Here is a 14,734-nt window from a genome sequence, read left to right as displayed (position 1 = left end):
GCATGTATGCATGCATGCATGCATGCATGTATGTATGTATGTATGTATGGATGGATGGATGGATGGATGGATGGATGGATGGATGGATGTATGTATGTATGGATGGATGGATGGATGGATGGATGGATGGATGGATGGGTAGGCGGGTGGGATGGATGAATGAATGGGTGAATGGGTGGACGAACGGATGGATGGATAGGTTAGTGGATGAATTTGGCTGAAGAAATTTTGGCGAAGAATAAAACATCGGCAAAAAACTGGTACTTTACGAAACCCCTTTGAAATATTTGTTTGGTATCCAATTAAACACTCTTTTCACACTAACCGCCAGTAATTTGTCTGTTGGAAACCTGGAAGCAACGAGGCCATTACCTTCAAATTGTTATATGAAATAAATTAAAGTGTGAGATTTGGGGAGATATTTTGTTGCTACTTCTAGCAGGTCGAGTGACCATGTTGAGGCGCTTTCATTGGATCCACTTTCTCGAACTTAGAGAAAGTAGGGGTGGAAAGTGTGATAGATCTTTCTTCCAATTCTTCAAAATCTTTTTGTTAAAACTGTATTGAAACCATATGTGGGGATTTTTTTTTCACAGCAACTGGTCACATACCTCAAGGTTTAACGGTACCTACTGAAGTAAGCCAGCACACTCGCAGCATTACAGTGGGCGGTGGCGAGGCTAAGGCGTTGGGAAAGCCAGGGGCCCTCACGGGCATCACCTGATATCTCGATGAGGCGAGCTGCCAACGTGTGTAATCATGAATCAATGAGAGAACCTCTATGTGATCGCTCGATGCGTCTGAAAAAAGACCAAAAATAAGCGGACGGGAAGGTCAAAGATGTAATGTTTGTAATGTCAACCTTAGCTGAACTGTATACTGTCAACAGCTGAAAATCAAAAGGACTTATTCATCGATCGTTGTATTACATATTGATATTCTTTTCTACTCTAGGCACAAGGCCCGAAATTTTGGAGGAGGGGGCCAATCGATTAGATCGACCCCAGTATGCAGCTAGTACTTAATTTATCGACCCCCGAAAATATGAGAGGCAAAGTCGACCTTGGCGGAATTTGAACTCAGAACGTAGCAACATATTGATATTATTAATTATTTATCCTTCCATTAATTTATTGGAACAGGCGTGAATAGTAGATTTCTCGAGTTAATCCTTTTTCGTTTTTTTTTATTTCCCTAACTAATAAAAAGAAACATATTATTCAACAAAAAGTTATTGTGCATCGGCCGGGAATCGAACCCGGGCCGCCCGCGTGGCAGGCGAGCATTCTACCACTGAACCACCGATGCAAGTGACTGTTGCGGTATTATCGTTATTATTTATTACTTGAAAATAATTGCTTACGCATCAGAATAATTTTATTCGTGTTAATTTATATTGTTACCATGAAAAATTTCTATTCGTTATTATGCTTAATATTTCGTATACTACTTGTTCAACAAAAATAAACTGTTGTACAACGTTGTCGGTTGAATAGATCCTTACATCTTTTTCATAAAAATTCGCCGGTCATCCAATGTTTTGCAAGAGACATCATTTAGAACATTGTCATTTTATAAGATTTTGCTGGCAAATTCTTATATTAACACAAACATTTATCTACAGGAAAGAAAATTACCGGAGAACTTTCTTCTAATTCTTCCAAATCTTTCTGCTAAAACTATTGAAACTATTTGTAGGGAAGAAAGAGGAGAAAAAAAAAAGAACAACAAGCAGCACCAAGCGCCTCAACTGATCGTACACCACAAGATTCAACGGAAGCTACTGACGCAAGCCAGCATGCTCGCGGCATTACTACCTGTCACTTCGGTTTTCCTCTGTTCGGCTACGGAAGCAGTGACCCTCTTATTTACTGGAGCATCCAAGATGAGTAAAAGTGAGTAAAAGGTGGTAGGACCATCTGATCTCTTTCCATCACTTCTGGATAATTCCATCGGCTCCAGAACGGAAGGGATATTAATCCGAGCGAGGGCCCGCTTAATGATTAGGTTTAGCTCGGTGTAACAAACGAAGCAACCAGCATTTAGGCGGCAAGACAGACCGTGAACACATGTGGGGTCAAGGGGCCAACCACAGTGGTCTCAGTACCTTATAAACGCCAGCCCCTACTTTTAGTGCGATGGAGATGCAGAATTCCTCTAGACCAGTGGTTCCCAATATTTTCACAACCAAGGATCCCTTTTATTTAAATGAGTTTTCCCACGGACCCCGGGATATTGAAAGGCCTGTCAGCTTAACATGCTGACAGACCCCCTCATACTACCTTTGCGGACCACAGGTTGGTAGGCCAACGGCAGAGCATCAGTCCAGACACCCGAGAATTTTGCACTAGCTGGAAGTAGGCGACACCTTGAAAATTGATCAGATTGATCGAAGAGATAGTTGAAAGTGGCACCTGAACGCAGATTGTCCCATACTCTCTGTTTCCGTCTATCCTCAGCTGACACACCCAGCGCTCGCCTCTGTAATAGAGCTTCATCTATCTCCCAGTTGGAGAGGAGAGGATATTCCCTACCTAAGGGGAGCAAGCATGGTGGGGGGAAAGAAAACAGGGTAGAGATAGAGACGAACACTTGCGCAGACATAGACCCTCAAACCGTTTGGGCCATCCCTAATACTCTTCCAACAGTTGCTAATTTCATTGAATATATATATTTCATAAGTAACCACAAGGGGCTAAACACAGAGGGGATAAACAAGGACAGACAAAGGAATTAAGTCGATTACATCGACCCCAGTGCCTAACTGGTACTTAATTTATCAACCCCGAAAGGATGAAAGGCAAAGTCGACCTCATCGGAATTTGAACTCGGAACGTCACGACAGACGAAATACGGCTACGCATTTCGCCCGGCGTGCTAACGTCCCTGCCAGCTCGCCGTCTTATCAATGAATATATATCTAAAAGAAAGTATTCTTTCTGTTAACGATCACAATATTTAAGTGGAAAATTATGGCTAGCGATCGGCTTTGTCTTTTATTCCGTACCTTTTCAGTCATTAAAGTGCGACCATGCTGGGGCACCGCCTTGAAGGATTTTTAGTCGAATGAATCGATTTCTTTTTTAAACTTATCTATCGGTCTCTGCTAAGTTACAGGGACGTAAACACACAACACTGGTTATTAAGCGGTAGTGGGGGACAAACACATATACACGCGCGCGCGTGTGTGTGTGTATACACGCCAGGCTTCTTCCAGTTTCCGCCTACTAATTTCACTCCCAAGGCTATGGTCGGTCCGAAGTTATAACAGAAGACAGTTGCCAAGGAGCCATTAAGCTGTGAAGCAAAACTTCAATCTCTTACCAAACAGCTTGGCTATGTGGTAAGAGACTGAAGTTTTAAAAAAGCATTTCTTGCTTTCTCTCGTAATTCTAATCACCATATCTTTACAAAAATAACCAGTAAATCAAGAAAATAAAAGTAAGTAAGAGATTTAAAACCAAAATAGCTTGTTGATGGGATGTAAATTAAAATTTTAAAAGGCCTTTTTTTTTTTATAGAAAAATTCGTTATAGGAATCCAAAGAGATTTTTGAAAAAGAAAAAGTTAAAATGGGAAAACTACTACTACTACTACTAATACCACCACCACCACCACCACCACCATTTCGCCCCTACAAATACATGTTTTTTCTTCAAGCAACCCTCAATCAAGATGCCTTTCAATACACTGCACCAAGAATCTCAGAACTCTCCCCACCCCTATTAGCTTTGGTGGGTCCTCAATTTCATGTTATGTCACTACTAATAACATCAATGTAGCTGAGTGACGCTCTTTCTGCGCCGTACGGTGCAGAAGTTTCCAAAGTTTGACTTTGTGTTCAAGATGAGAGCTGTGACCATCAAGCCTATCCTGTGTTGAGTAACCATAGTAGAAATGTGTCCATAAATCTATACTTTGGTCTTGTACTCAGGCCATGAGATGTTTCCATTGACAGCATCGTTTGAGCGTTGGCTAAAATGTTGTAGTGACCCTATAACGGCGCGCGCTCGCGCACCGTCCATTTGTATTTCGCGCGTGTTGGTGCCTTCACCAAGTGAGAGGAAGGGCCCTCTCGCGCATGCGCGAAGCACCGGAAGAAGAACCCTATTGCCTACGTAGCAGTTAGCGAGGCAAGGGGCCGTAGAACGTTTGACCGCTGGCAGCAGCAGCGGGGACTTGGGACGGCAGCGATTGAACGCGACGGTCACGCATATTTTCTCTCCGTTCGAACTTGCTTCTAGCAGTCCTTACCAAAAGGCCTTTAACCTGGATTGTTGCAGACGTCATCTTCTTCCTCTGGACGCCATTTTGACCCTTTCTGTTTTTGGCGGCTGAACATTGTAAATATTACAATCGATTAACTTTCAGCCTTGCGCGCCCAAAACCATGGACATCAGATAACACACTTATTGTTACTGTTACCAAGAAAGAGAATAAAGTAGTATATATATATTTTACGTCTGCGTCTTGTTGTTTCTGACTGGTAGAATTCTGGATTATTAAAGCAACGGCTAGTGATTGCTTTCTTGTACCCCGAAAGTACAAGACAAGATATTCACGCTCACACATACTCGTTACAATGTCTTGTGGCAATTGCTCCGTGTTTTACTCTCTGAATTCAAATCCCCCCGATGTTAAGGTGGCCTTTTTTGCTTCTTCCGAGGCCGATAAGATAAATTACTAGTTAAGAACTGCGATCGACATACTCAACTGACCCTGCCTCGAATTTCTGGCTTTATATCTCCGTTACAAGCAATTATTGTTTTTATGGCAATTCTCTCGAGTTTTGACGTTTTCAGTTACCTGTATCATGTCTTCCCGCCCTTTAGAGAGGCAACACTTTTCACAACATGGACGCTGTTTTGAGTGTGACCACCAATTGTGTACCTCCAACGAATTCTTGGTTTTAGTGTTATTTTCGAATGCACCAGTCATGTTGGGTAGGTAATACATTCGTTCTTGAGTCTCTGTACATGCACTCCACTTCAAATGCCTGGTCTTGATACCTTTCAGCTTCTTCATTTTCTTTCTCTGCAATGTTCTGATTTGCAGGTACTGCTATATCAATGAAGATCCAATTTTTTTATTGTTGTTGCTTTCCGTAGGAGAGTAATATCTGGTCGATTATATTGCATCTTCTTTCAGTATAGGCAATTATACTCCGCAAGAGTTTCACCAGATCGTTTTCTGCGACTGGCAAAGTTTGGTGTTCTTACCACTTGCCTTACACTCTAACGCATACCTCCTGCACATCTTCCCGTCAAACCATTGTGCAATGTCATCATGGCGTTTTCTGTACTCATTATGCCGTTAGTTAGAAAAAACGGGAAGTACTAAGGAATTGTTAGTTTCTCGGTAGGCTTCTCAGTTCCACTGTAGCTGGTCAGACTGACGCGACAGATGTTCCATTGAAAAAATTCCGGGTAAGCATCTCTAGGAAACACATAAGTTTGATGCCCTACAAAAGGAGGAAGGGTTGAGTATTGTGGTTAGTGCGAGGTCTCAAAGAGGAAACAGAATGAGTTAGAAGCAAGAGTTTGCATGAGCTTGAAAGCGGGGTGGCAATCAGCAAGGTATTTCTGATGAGCAGATGAATCGGTAGAGTGAAATGAGACGTTGCACAGGGTGGGGCAGAGAGAATGGGCATTTTTGAGAAAAATGTCATTTCTTCTGTTTATGGAGAAAATGGGAAAATAAGAGCGAATATTTATTTTATGAGCGATGAGTATCAAGTCTATAAAATTGTACATGAAGTGCATTATGTAATCATCGTATTCCAATTTCTTTCACTTTAGTTAATTAGTAGTTTAATAAAATAGTTAATTTATTAGTTGCTTACTTGGTTAATTATATAATTAGTTGTTTGCTTAATTAATTTGATGCGTCCCAGCTAAATTAATTAGTTGCTTCCAAGCTAAATTAGTTAATTAGTTGCTTGTATAATTAATTGGTTAGTTAATTAGTTGCGTGTTTGCTTAATTAGTTAATTAATTAGTTGCTCACTTAATGAATTATTAAATTAACTAGTGGCTTGCTGAATTAGTTTAATAAGTAGGTTGCTTAATTACTTAGTTAAATAGTTGTTTGCTTGCTTAATTAATTAGTTGCTTGCTTGCGTAAATAAGTTAGTTCATTAATTAAGTAATCAGTTGCTTACTTGCTTAATAATTTAGTTAACTAATTAGTTGCATGCTTGCCTAATCAATTTGTTAAGTAATTAGTGGTTTGTATGCTTGATTAATAAGTTATTTAATTTGTTGTTTGCTTGCTTAATCAGTTAGTTAACAAATTAGTTGCTTGCATGCTTAATTAAGTAATTAGTGGCTTTCTTGCTTAATCAATTAGGTAATTAGTTGTTTGCTTGCTTAATTAAAGTGTATATTTTTTCTTAACTATGTTTTTTCTCTCCTCCGTTACTTAGCCCGTCTGTAACGCTTTCAGGTGATTAGTTGACGGGAAAGGCGAAGAGCGAAAGAAAAAGGAGAGAGAAAAAATGGTAAAACGAAGGAGGAGATGGAAAGAGGGGTAGTGCTATGTATTAAGTCTATAAAATTGTACATGAATTTATATAAGCTGTATATATAAAGTGCAGAAGTAATCATCATATTCCAATTACTTTCACTTTTCAGTGATTATCAGATTATCAGGCTACGCTTTCATGTTTTTTTGGATAAAGTTTTCAGAAATAGCCCAGTAAGTTTACCATTAATTCTGTGAAATATTCACGGGTCCCGCTAGTTCATATGATTATTGTAACTACTAATTCATTCAGATGATGAGGCTGAGAATATCTAGAAGTATTAATTGACTCAGAAGTAATCTTGTTTCAAAATATATATTAAATGTCCATAATCCTTTCTACTATAGACACAAAGCCCGAAATTTGTGGGGAGGGGGCCAGTCAATTAGATCGACCCCAGAACGCAACTGATACTTAATTTATCGATCTCGAAAGGATGAAAAGCGAAGTCGACCTCGGCGGATGTTGAATTCAGAACGTAGCGGCAGTGTGATCACCTGACCAGACATCGGAAACCGGATATTGTAGTGGTGAATAAAAAAGAAAGAACATGCATGATAATCGACATAGCATGCCCCGGTGACAACAGGATCAGTGTGAAAGAAGAAAAAATAAATAGCTATGACAATTAGAAGTGAGAAATACGAAAGCTGTGGTCAATGAAGAGAGTAGACATGATACCAATAGTAATTGATGCACTTGGAAGAATCAACACTCATCTACTAACATGGCTAAAAACGATTGGTGCAAGTGTGAGGGTAGAACACCTACAAATATCAGCATTACTTGGAACTGCAAGAATTCTTCGCAAGGTTCTTGAAGCATGACCAGTAAACAAATGTCACCTTAGTCTATTGGCTGTGGACAGCTGACGCTTTCTATCATACCCAGCAAAATAAGCTGCGAGTTTTAATCACATAATGATGATAATAATAATAATGATAATAATAATAATAATAATAATAATAATAATAATAATAATAATAATAATAATAACAATAATAATAATAATAATAATAATAATAATAATAATAATAATTACGCAAAATACTTTCTATGTAATCTCAAGTTTTAAAACAAACATAATTTTCGGGGTTTTTTTTTTACATTCACTAGTACAACACTAAATACAAAACCAAATATATGGCACACTAGGCATAACAACATCACGAACTTCCGACCTGTTGTCTCTTGAGAATATAAAGCAAAAGTCAAACAAATAATAATAATAATAATAATAACTCGCTGGACCCGTGAAGATCATTCGAAAGTTCTTGGATGGTTGAGGTCACGTGGTGGCTTGTTATCCAAAAAGTAAACCTACCTAAATTCCATAATAGTGGTGAGAAGCAAAACAGTTTGAAATAATCCATTGTAATATAGGCACAAGGCTTGAAATTTTGGGGAGAGGGATAGTCGATTACATCAACCCCAGTACATAACTGGTACTTATTTTCTCGACCCCCAAAAGGATGAAAAGCAAAGTCAACCTCGATGGAATTTGAACTCATAACGTAAGGAATGCCGCTAATCATTTTGCCAGCTCACCTCCCTGAATCAGTTCGAAATATTAATAATAATAATAATTTTCATCGTTGGCTAATAAAGCGTCATCCGAGGCGGGCCACCCCTATCGCTACAGATTTACCTCAGAGAGTTCTGGAGTAATTTTTCACGAGAGATGAAGTCCAGGAAAGTGTTGAGCACCTGATTTATGAAGGGCGAGCGAGTCGAGGTGTCGAAAGAAAAACAGAAATATGTGCAATGTCGGTGGCGTGGATAGCCATGTCGGACAGTCTGGATATATACGTAAATATATTGCTGTACCATCAAGGGTCATAAGAGTTTCCGAATGAGATGAGCTGTTTCCATTGGTATACGTGTATCTTATGACAATAATGGGCCCTCTAGTCTATGCCATATCCTATACTCTCACTAATGGACTCTGTGTACTGGATATAAACGGACATGTCCAAGCTGAATAGGTAATTTTTAAGAAATCAACGAAAATATATTGATAGAGTATCAGTAATGCATCCTCCCTATCAAAGGGTCTGGAGAAATAATTAAGTTTGTGCAATGTCAAAAGAAATCTAAACTTTTCAATAAAATAAAACTAAATCAATGAAATAAATCAGTCTTTATTTTAACATCCTTGTATACAGTCAGATAGCAATTAACTGCAAAAATTATTTCACGGCGTGAAGAAATGACTTAATGGACATCGTCATTCTTCGAAAAAAGTCGAGAAATGGTTGGAAGAAATTATTTACCGCTGGAGTTTCGTTAGAAATTAATACAATTTTAAGAAGAGTATCATTTTTGTCTGTATAATTAGCAAAAGGCCGACGCCTTACGAAAAACCTATGGAAACCATGCATTATGGGGGGATACACTCGAATAAGATGAACACCCAAGCCATTATCAGGTTTACTACTAGCATTTTTACTTCCAGCACCTTGTAGATTATGAGAAAGTCTTCTAAATAATCTTGAAGGAAATAAAGACATTCGTTTCACCTGCCCAATTCTGGAATTTTCTGTCGAAGCAGAAACACCATTGGTTTTTCCTAGGGTTTGGTTAGTTGAGTTATTTTTGAAAGTGAAGCTTTTAACAATGATGGATTGTAATATTTTATATTTTCGTATTGGTTTCACCTTCACAGTTGTTTCCATTTTCAAAACTGGTTTCATTTTCAAAGTTGGTTCCGTTTTCAAAGTTGGTTCCGTTTTCAAAGCTGGTTTCGTTTTCAAAGCTGGTTTCATTTTCAAAGTTGGTTTCATTGTCATTGCGTAAACAGGGTATTTTGATGAGTTAACATCAACTCTCAGATTGTGTATATTATTTGACTGATTCTTTAAAGAAGCTACTCTGTGTTTCATTACTTTTGAACTGGGTGTAGCTGTACTTTTAATGTTGGACTTTGTATTGTTTCCTGCAACTTTCGAATTATATTTAACTTCTCTTGCAAATGTATTACCACCTAATGCCATATATAGTATCATAATAATCTGGAATAATTTCAAGACTGGCGAAGACATTGCGAAAAACCTGAAAAATAAAAATGCATTTATTACATGATGGGTTGAGCAAGAGTCCAGTAGTTTTATAAATAAATTAGTCGAGCTGTAGGGGTAGTGCTCGTGTTGGTTTTGGTGGTGGTGGAAAGTCCTGTAACACTATTATATCGTTGGAGCACCTCTGAAAACAGTACTCATAATGTGTCACTTTAGACCGCAAGACTTCAGTATAGCTGTCTCCCATAAAGTGTATTTGTCGGCTGAATACATATAAGTGTGTGTATATCTAATCTCAAAAATGTTCATATTCATCAGGAAAACTGAAAAAAAAGTGCAATTGATAGAAGAAAATCGTATTATAGAAAGCAGAAAATACAAATGAAATTCCTTCAAATGTTCAATTTGTCAACTGACTTAGTCGTTCTAAGACTGGTTTTGATAACCAGTCAAGGTTGCATGAACCAAATGCAAGCTAATAATATACTGCCGCCATCTGAAAGAACATATACGTCATGTAAGAAGCGTCGTTTCTATTATTGGTGGTCTGCGCGGATTTTTGAAATAGCTGTCTCACTTAAGTTGGAGTTTCTCCGTTTTCGCCTGGATTAAAAATTTGTTCTTACACCACACACTTCAAAGCAATGGGGGGGAAGAGGGAATCCTATTCTAAAAAAAATAGAAACGACGCTTCTTACATGATTGGCTGATGTATATGTTCTTTCATGTGGTGACAGTACGTTATTAGCTTGCTTTGGTTCATGCGACCTTGATTGGTTAACAAAACCGGACTTGTAAAGATAAACCAATTTACAAGTTGAACATTTGAAGGAGTTTTGTTTGCTTGTATTTCCGTTCAATATTGTTGTTTTGTTTTCTTTAAATACGATTTTCTTAAAAATTCTTGGATGCAATGAGTATTTATTTGCTCCGGGATTCCCTATCAAGTGCGTTTTTATTTTCTCCAATTTTCCATATGCATATGAACATTTTTCAGATTAAATTTACACCCCCCACACACACATTCAGCCGATAAAGTGCTGACGCTCTCCGTCGGTTGTATAGCTGTAAGAAATTTTCTATGCGAGCATGAAACCTTGAAACAGGCATGATATTCTATCTGTTGTTCATATGTACTGTCACTAGCGGTTCGATAAAAAGAGTTAAGTTATAAAAACGGTAAATCCTTACTATTACACTCGTTTCATTTTGAAGGTGTGGTTTGCCTAAAGATCGAACGATTTCCAGTGGTTTGTTGGTAAGACTCGATACAAAAAAAAAACAAACAGAAAAAGCAAATTTGGTTGAGGTGAAATCCTCGGACATGTCACACCTCCCCTTTCCGGAAATCATTGGAAAATGCTTGTTTTTTTTTTTTCGTTGAATGCGGCACATTAGGATGTCAGGGTACTCGATTCCACGCAAAAAAATCCGAGGTTTTTTTTTTTTTGTTCTTTGTGAAACGCGTGCTTGTGCATCTATCAAAATTTACGGTCTTCCTCGTTTACGTGTATTTTTTTCTTCGGGGAAGAAAATGCAAGTGGTGTGGTTTTGATTAGGATGGATCCAGAGTTGTCAGAAAGTGACCCATGCAGTGTGGGCATCGAAGACATCCTCTGCAGCACATATGAAGTGTAACCTGCAGAATCGGGCAACAAACTTTCAACAGATTGCTGTCATTCCAGGTATCGCCTGAGCTGTACTTTATAGGCAGTCCGACTAACATTGCCCTTTTCCGTCAGTTCGGCTGAATAGGCACTTTTTTTTTTCTCATGATATGCCCTCCTAGATACACCATATCAATAGGAGCACGCTCTCTTCGTGAAAGCAAGGACGGTCAAAGGTTGTGCAGGGGTTGTACGCTTCACTAAGGGTTTCCCAATATTTAGCCTCACCTCACACTCCTAAGCAATTGGTCATACTCAGGGAAAGACATGAGCCTATGATTTAGTACAGTGGCTGCCAACCTTTTCACTACCAAGGACTCCTTTTATTTAAATGAGTTATCCCACGGACCCCTTTTAATACGCTTATCCCTGTGTGTGTGTATGTATGAAATTTTGAATTTAGTTCACCAGTGCTATCGTTGCAGACCACCAGAGGTCCGCGGGCCACAGGTTGGGAACAACTGATTTAGTATAAAGGATTATACATATACTTATGTTACACACACACGCGCGCACATACACACACTACACATTCATGTTTATAAGAGACAGGTTTAGCTGGTACATTGGTCCGAGGCCCAGAGGACCAAAACGGGGTGAGACCTGAATATCTGACAGGTTCTTCCTTAAAAAAAAATGAATCTTGTTCCTTATCTCTACATCCGTGTCGCTAGATGTGTAATTCTAACTGAACATTTTAAATATTCTTTTCTACTCGAGGCACAAGGCCCGAAATTTGGGTGGGGTGAGGAGCTAGTCGATTAGATCGATCCCAGTACGCAACTGTTACTTAATTTATAGACCCCGAAGGTTGAAAGGCAAAGTCGACCTCGGCGGAATTTGAACTCAGAATGTAAAGACAGACGAAATACAACTAAACATTTCGCCTGGCGTGCTAACGTTTCTGTCAGCTCGGCACCTTTGAGAACTTTTAATATTGTAAGTTGTAATATTCTGTTCAACAATGCTTTATATTTTCGGGATTATAATTGATCCATTAATTTTGCAAATAAGGCGAATAATGAGGGAAATTCGAATAATGGTTTAAAAATATACAAAGTATAGAATGTGAGTGTGTAAAGTATTCTTGTGTTTCATGCAACATAGTTTACAACACTGAAAAGAATTTCATTTTCTCTTTCTTACCAAATTTTACTTAAATTTTTTACATCTTTGTTCCTTTGAAAGGGAAGCAATAACTTTTCAAAAGTTCGTTTAATCTTTTACTCATTAATTCCATTTACCTACCTTCTTTTCAAATGCCACAGTTATTATTGTATTGGGTTATCAGATCAAGTTGTTTCAAGTTATTGAAATAAAATACACATTTTCGTCATTTAAGTTATGATTTGAATGATATTTTCGCAGCGCTTCTCCTTGTTCGTTTTAATTTAAGAATTGGTCTCGTGTTACAAAGAAAACAGCGTTGACTGACAAGGCGAGAACGCATCTAACTGTCATTTTTAGGCATTGTGAAAATCGAAAGACATATCGTTACGAGCTAACGTGGGAACCGCTAAGTGGTCGTTTTCCCTCCTAAAAATAGCAGCCTAATCTTTCACATAACACAACCTAACGTCTTAGAAAATAGCACATTGGATGATATTGTTTTGGGTGCCCTATACAATAAGTACCCGTTGAGCAATGGAGTCGGTGTAATCGACTTATCCAATACTCCGAAATTACTGGCCTTGTGTCAAAATTGAAAATTACTATTAGCATCTAAGGTAGTGGTTTAGAAAGAGATTTGTATTTAAAGGGAGATAACTATTACTCCAATACTGAAAAAAAAAAATATATAACAGTATGGGTAACAATAGATAAATATACATTCCAGTGTGTTAGCAAACTCCACTGAAAAGATTCGTATGTGAGTTGTATAGTCAACTAAATCAATCCCGGCAGATGCCCGGTATTTATGTTATTGAGACTAAAATGATGAAAAGCAATACCGACTCGGACAAGGTTTTAACTTAGAACAAACAAAGAAGAATATAAATTCTTCGTGAAGTTAGTTGAAAGATGTTTCAACTAACCGCACGATCATAAATACTCCAGCAAATGTAGTAGCACCTTTGCTGAACATGTTTACAGTCGGTCATTTGTATATCATTTCGTTACTTTTTTGCACTTCGCACTATTGTATGGTATGAATGTTGTAATTACATGGATTTTTGTCATCTATGTTTGTGTGATATGTTTATCTCATTAAGTTTAATGGTTGATTGTATTTGATATTATTTGGAGTTGCGGCTAACTAGCAGAATCGTTAACACGTAGGGCAAAATGCTCAACGGCATTAAGTCTATCTGTACGTTCTGAGTTCAAATACCGCCGAAGTCGACGTTGCTTCACATCCTTTCTGGGTCGATAAAGTAAATACCAGTCATATACTGGGGTCGATGTAGTCGACTAACCCCTCACCCTAAATTTCAGACTTAGTAGAAAGAATATTATTTGCAGTTGCTTGCAAGCAGAGAGCAGAATTTGCTGAAAACTACGCAGCAAATTCTTTTCTTTTTCTGACATAGTGTAACCATAACTGCATCATCCCATGCATCTTTCTTCTTCTTTTTTTTCTGTAGCAATCATTATAACCATTTACCATACGAAAATCTCTGCATTCTTCCTAAAAACTGTAGTATGACAAGACTGGCTGTTCATTTCTAGTGTAGTCTAAGGGAGATAATTCCTATTTTGAAAGCAGCCTTATGAATGAAATTTTTCAGGCATTACCATAGCCAAAGAGGTGTGATTATTGATAATTGGAAAGACGAGCGTGCACACACACACACGAAATAAAAGCAGTGAACGAATTGTTTTTCAATGTCGCATATCCTAATCGAGTTCAACTTTATCATCCTTTTAGATTCGATAAAATAAATATCAGAAATATATTGACGTTAACTCAATCCATACTTCCAATTAATTTGTACTCTAGTCGAAAGAAAACAATCTAATAAATCTTCATCATAGTAAAATATTAGTCCCCTTTGAAATTTCAATTACTTCTCTCTCTCACCTTCCAGATATCCATCCTAATTTTAGGAGAAGCACTACAGTGTATCCCATCTCGAAATCAGCAACAACCTTGGGGATCTTGCCAGCTATCAAACCATCACCTTCAATTCTGTCATCTTGAAGATAATGGAGACAGTCATAAAAAGTCACTGCCTTGAAACACCTTTCCTTATCTCTTCTGCTCTGACCATTTCACTTTCCGAGTTACCAGACCATATAAAAACTTATCCTTCTTCAACACACCTTTTACTCTCTAGGACTTCAGCAAATGCACTGTCTGTTGCCCTTAGCATCAGTAAACCCTTCAACTCACCAGTTTGTTTCCAAGATTCACATTGTGTCTTCCATACCATTCTGTTTTCATGTTTATTACACACTCAGTTTATGCTAGACTTCACTTTTCGATAACTTTCCACAAACAGGTATCGTCCATGCCCAACCTAAACGCTGTACATTGCGTTTATGGACAGAGATCAAGGAATGACATTGTACTTTCCTTGAACAGT

At 38.1% G+C, this 14,734-nt stretch overlaps 1 protein-coding gene and 1 non-coding gene across 2 annotated transcripts; both read right to left on the bottom strand.

Moving 5' to 3' along the window:
- Positions 1-1,237: 1,237 nt before the first annotated feature.
- Trnag-gcc lies at positions 1,238-1,308 on the bottom strand. Its single transcript has one exon. It is a non-coding gene; the product is annotated as a tRNA-Gly (tRNA).
- A 7,336-nt stretch (positions 1,309-8,644) lies between these two features.
- Positions 8,645-12,641, bottom strand: LOC118762507. The gene is made up of 3 exons (XM_036501135.1): positions 12,456-12,641; positions 9,261-9,574; positions 8,645-9,224 (listed from the first exon to the last, which is right to left on the bottom strand). The coding sequence occupies exons 2-3, from the start codon at positions 9,562-9,564 to the stop codon at positions 8,713-8,715; spliced, it is 816 nt and encodes a 271-aa protein (XP_036357028.1). The 5' UTR covers positions 9,565-9,574; positions 12,456-12,641; the 3' UTR covers positions 8,645-8,712.
- Positions 12,642-14,734: the final 2,093 nt, after the last annotated feature.

This window comes from Octopus sinensis, linkage group LG3 (genome assembly GCF_006345805.1).
Source record: "Octopus sinensis linkage group LG3, ASM634580v1, whole genome shotgun sequence".
NCBI lineage: Eukaryota > Metazoa > Mollusca > Cephalopoda > Octopoda > Octopodidae > Octopus > Octopus sinensis.
The sequence above is the reverse complement of the archived record's forward strand: the minus strand, read 5'-3'. Positions and strand labels throughout refer to the sequence as shown.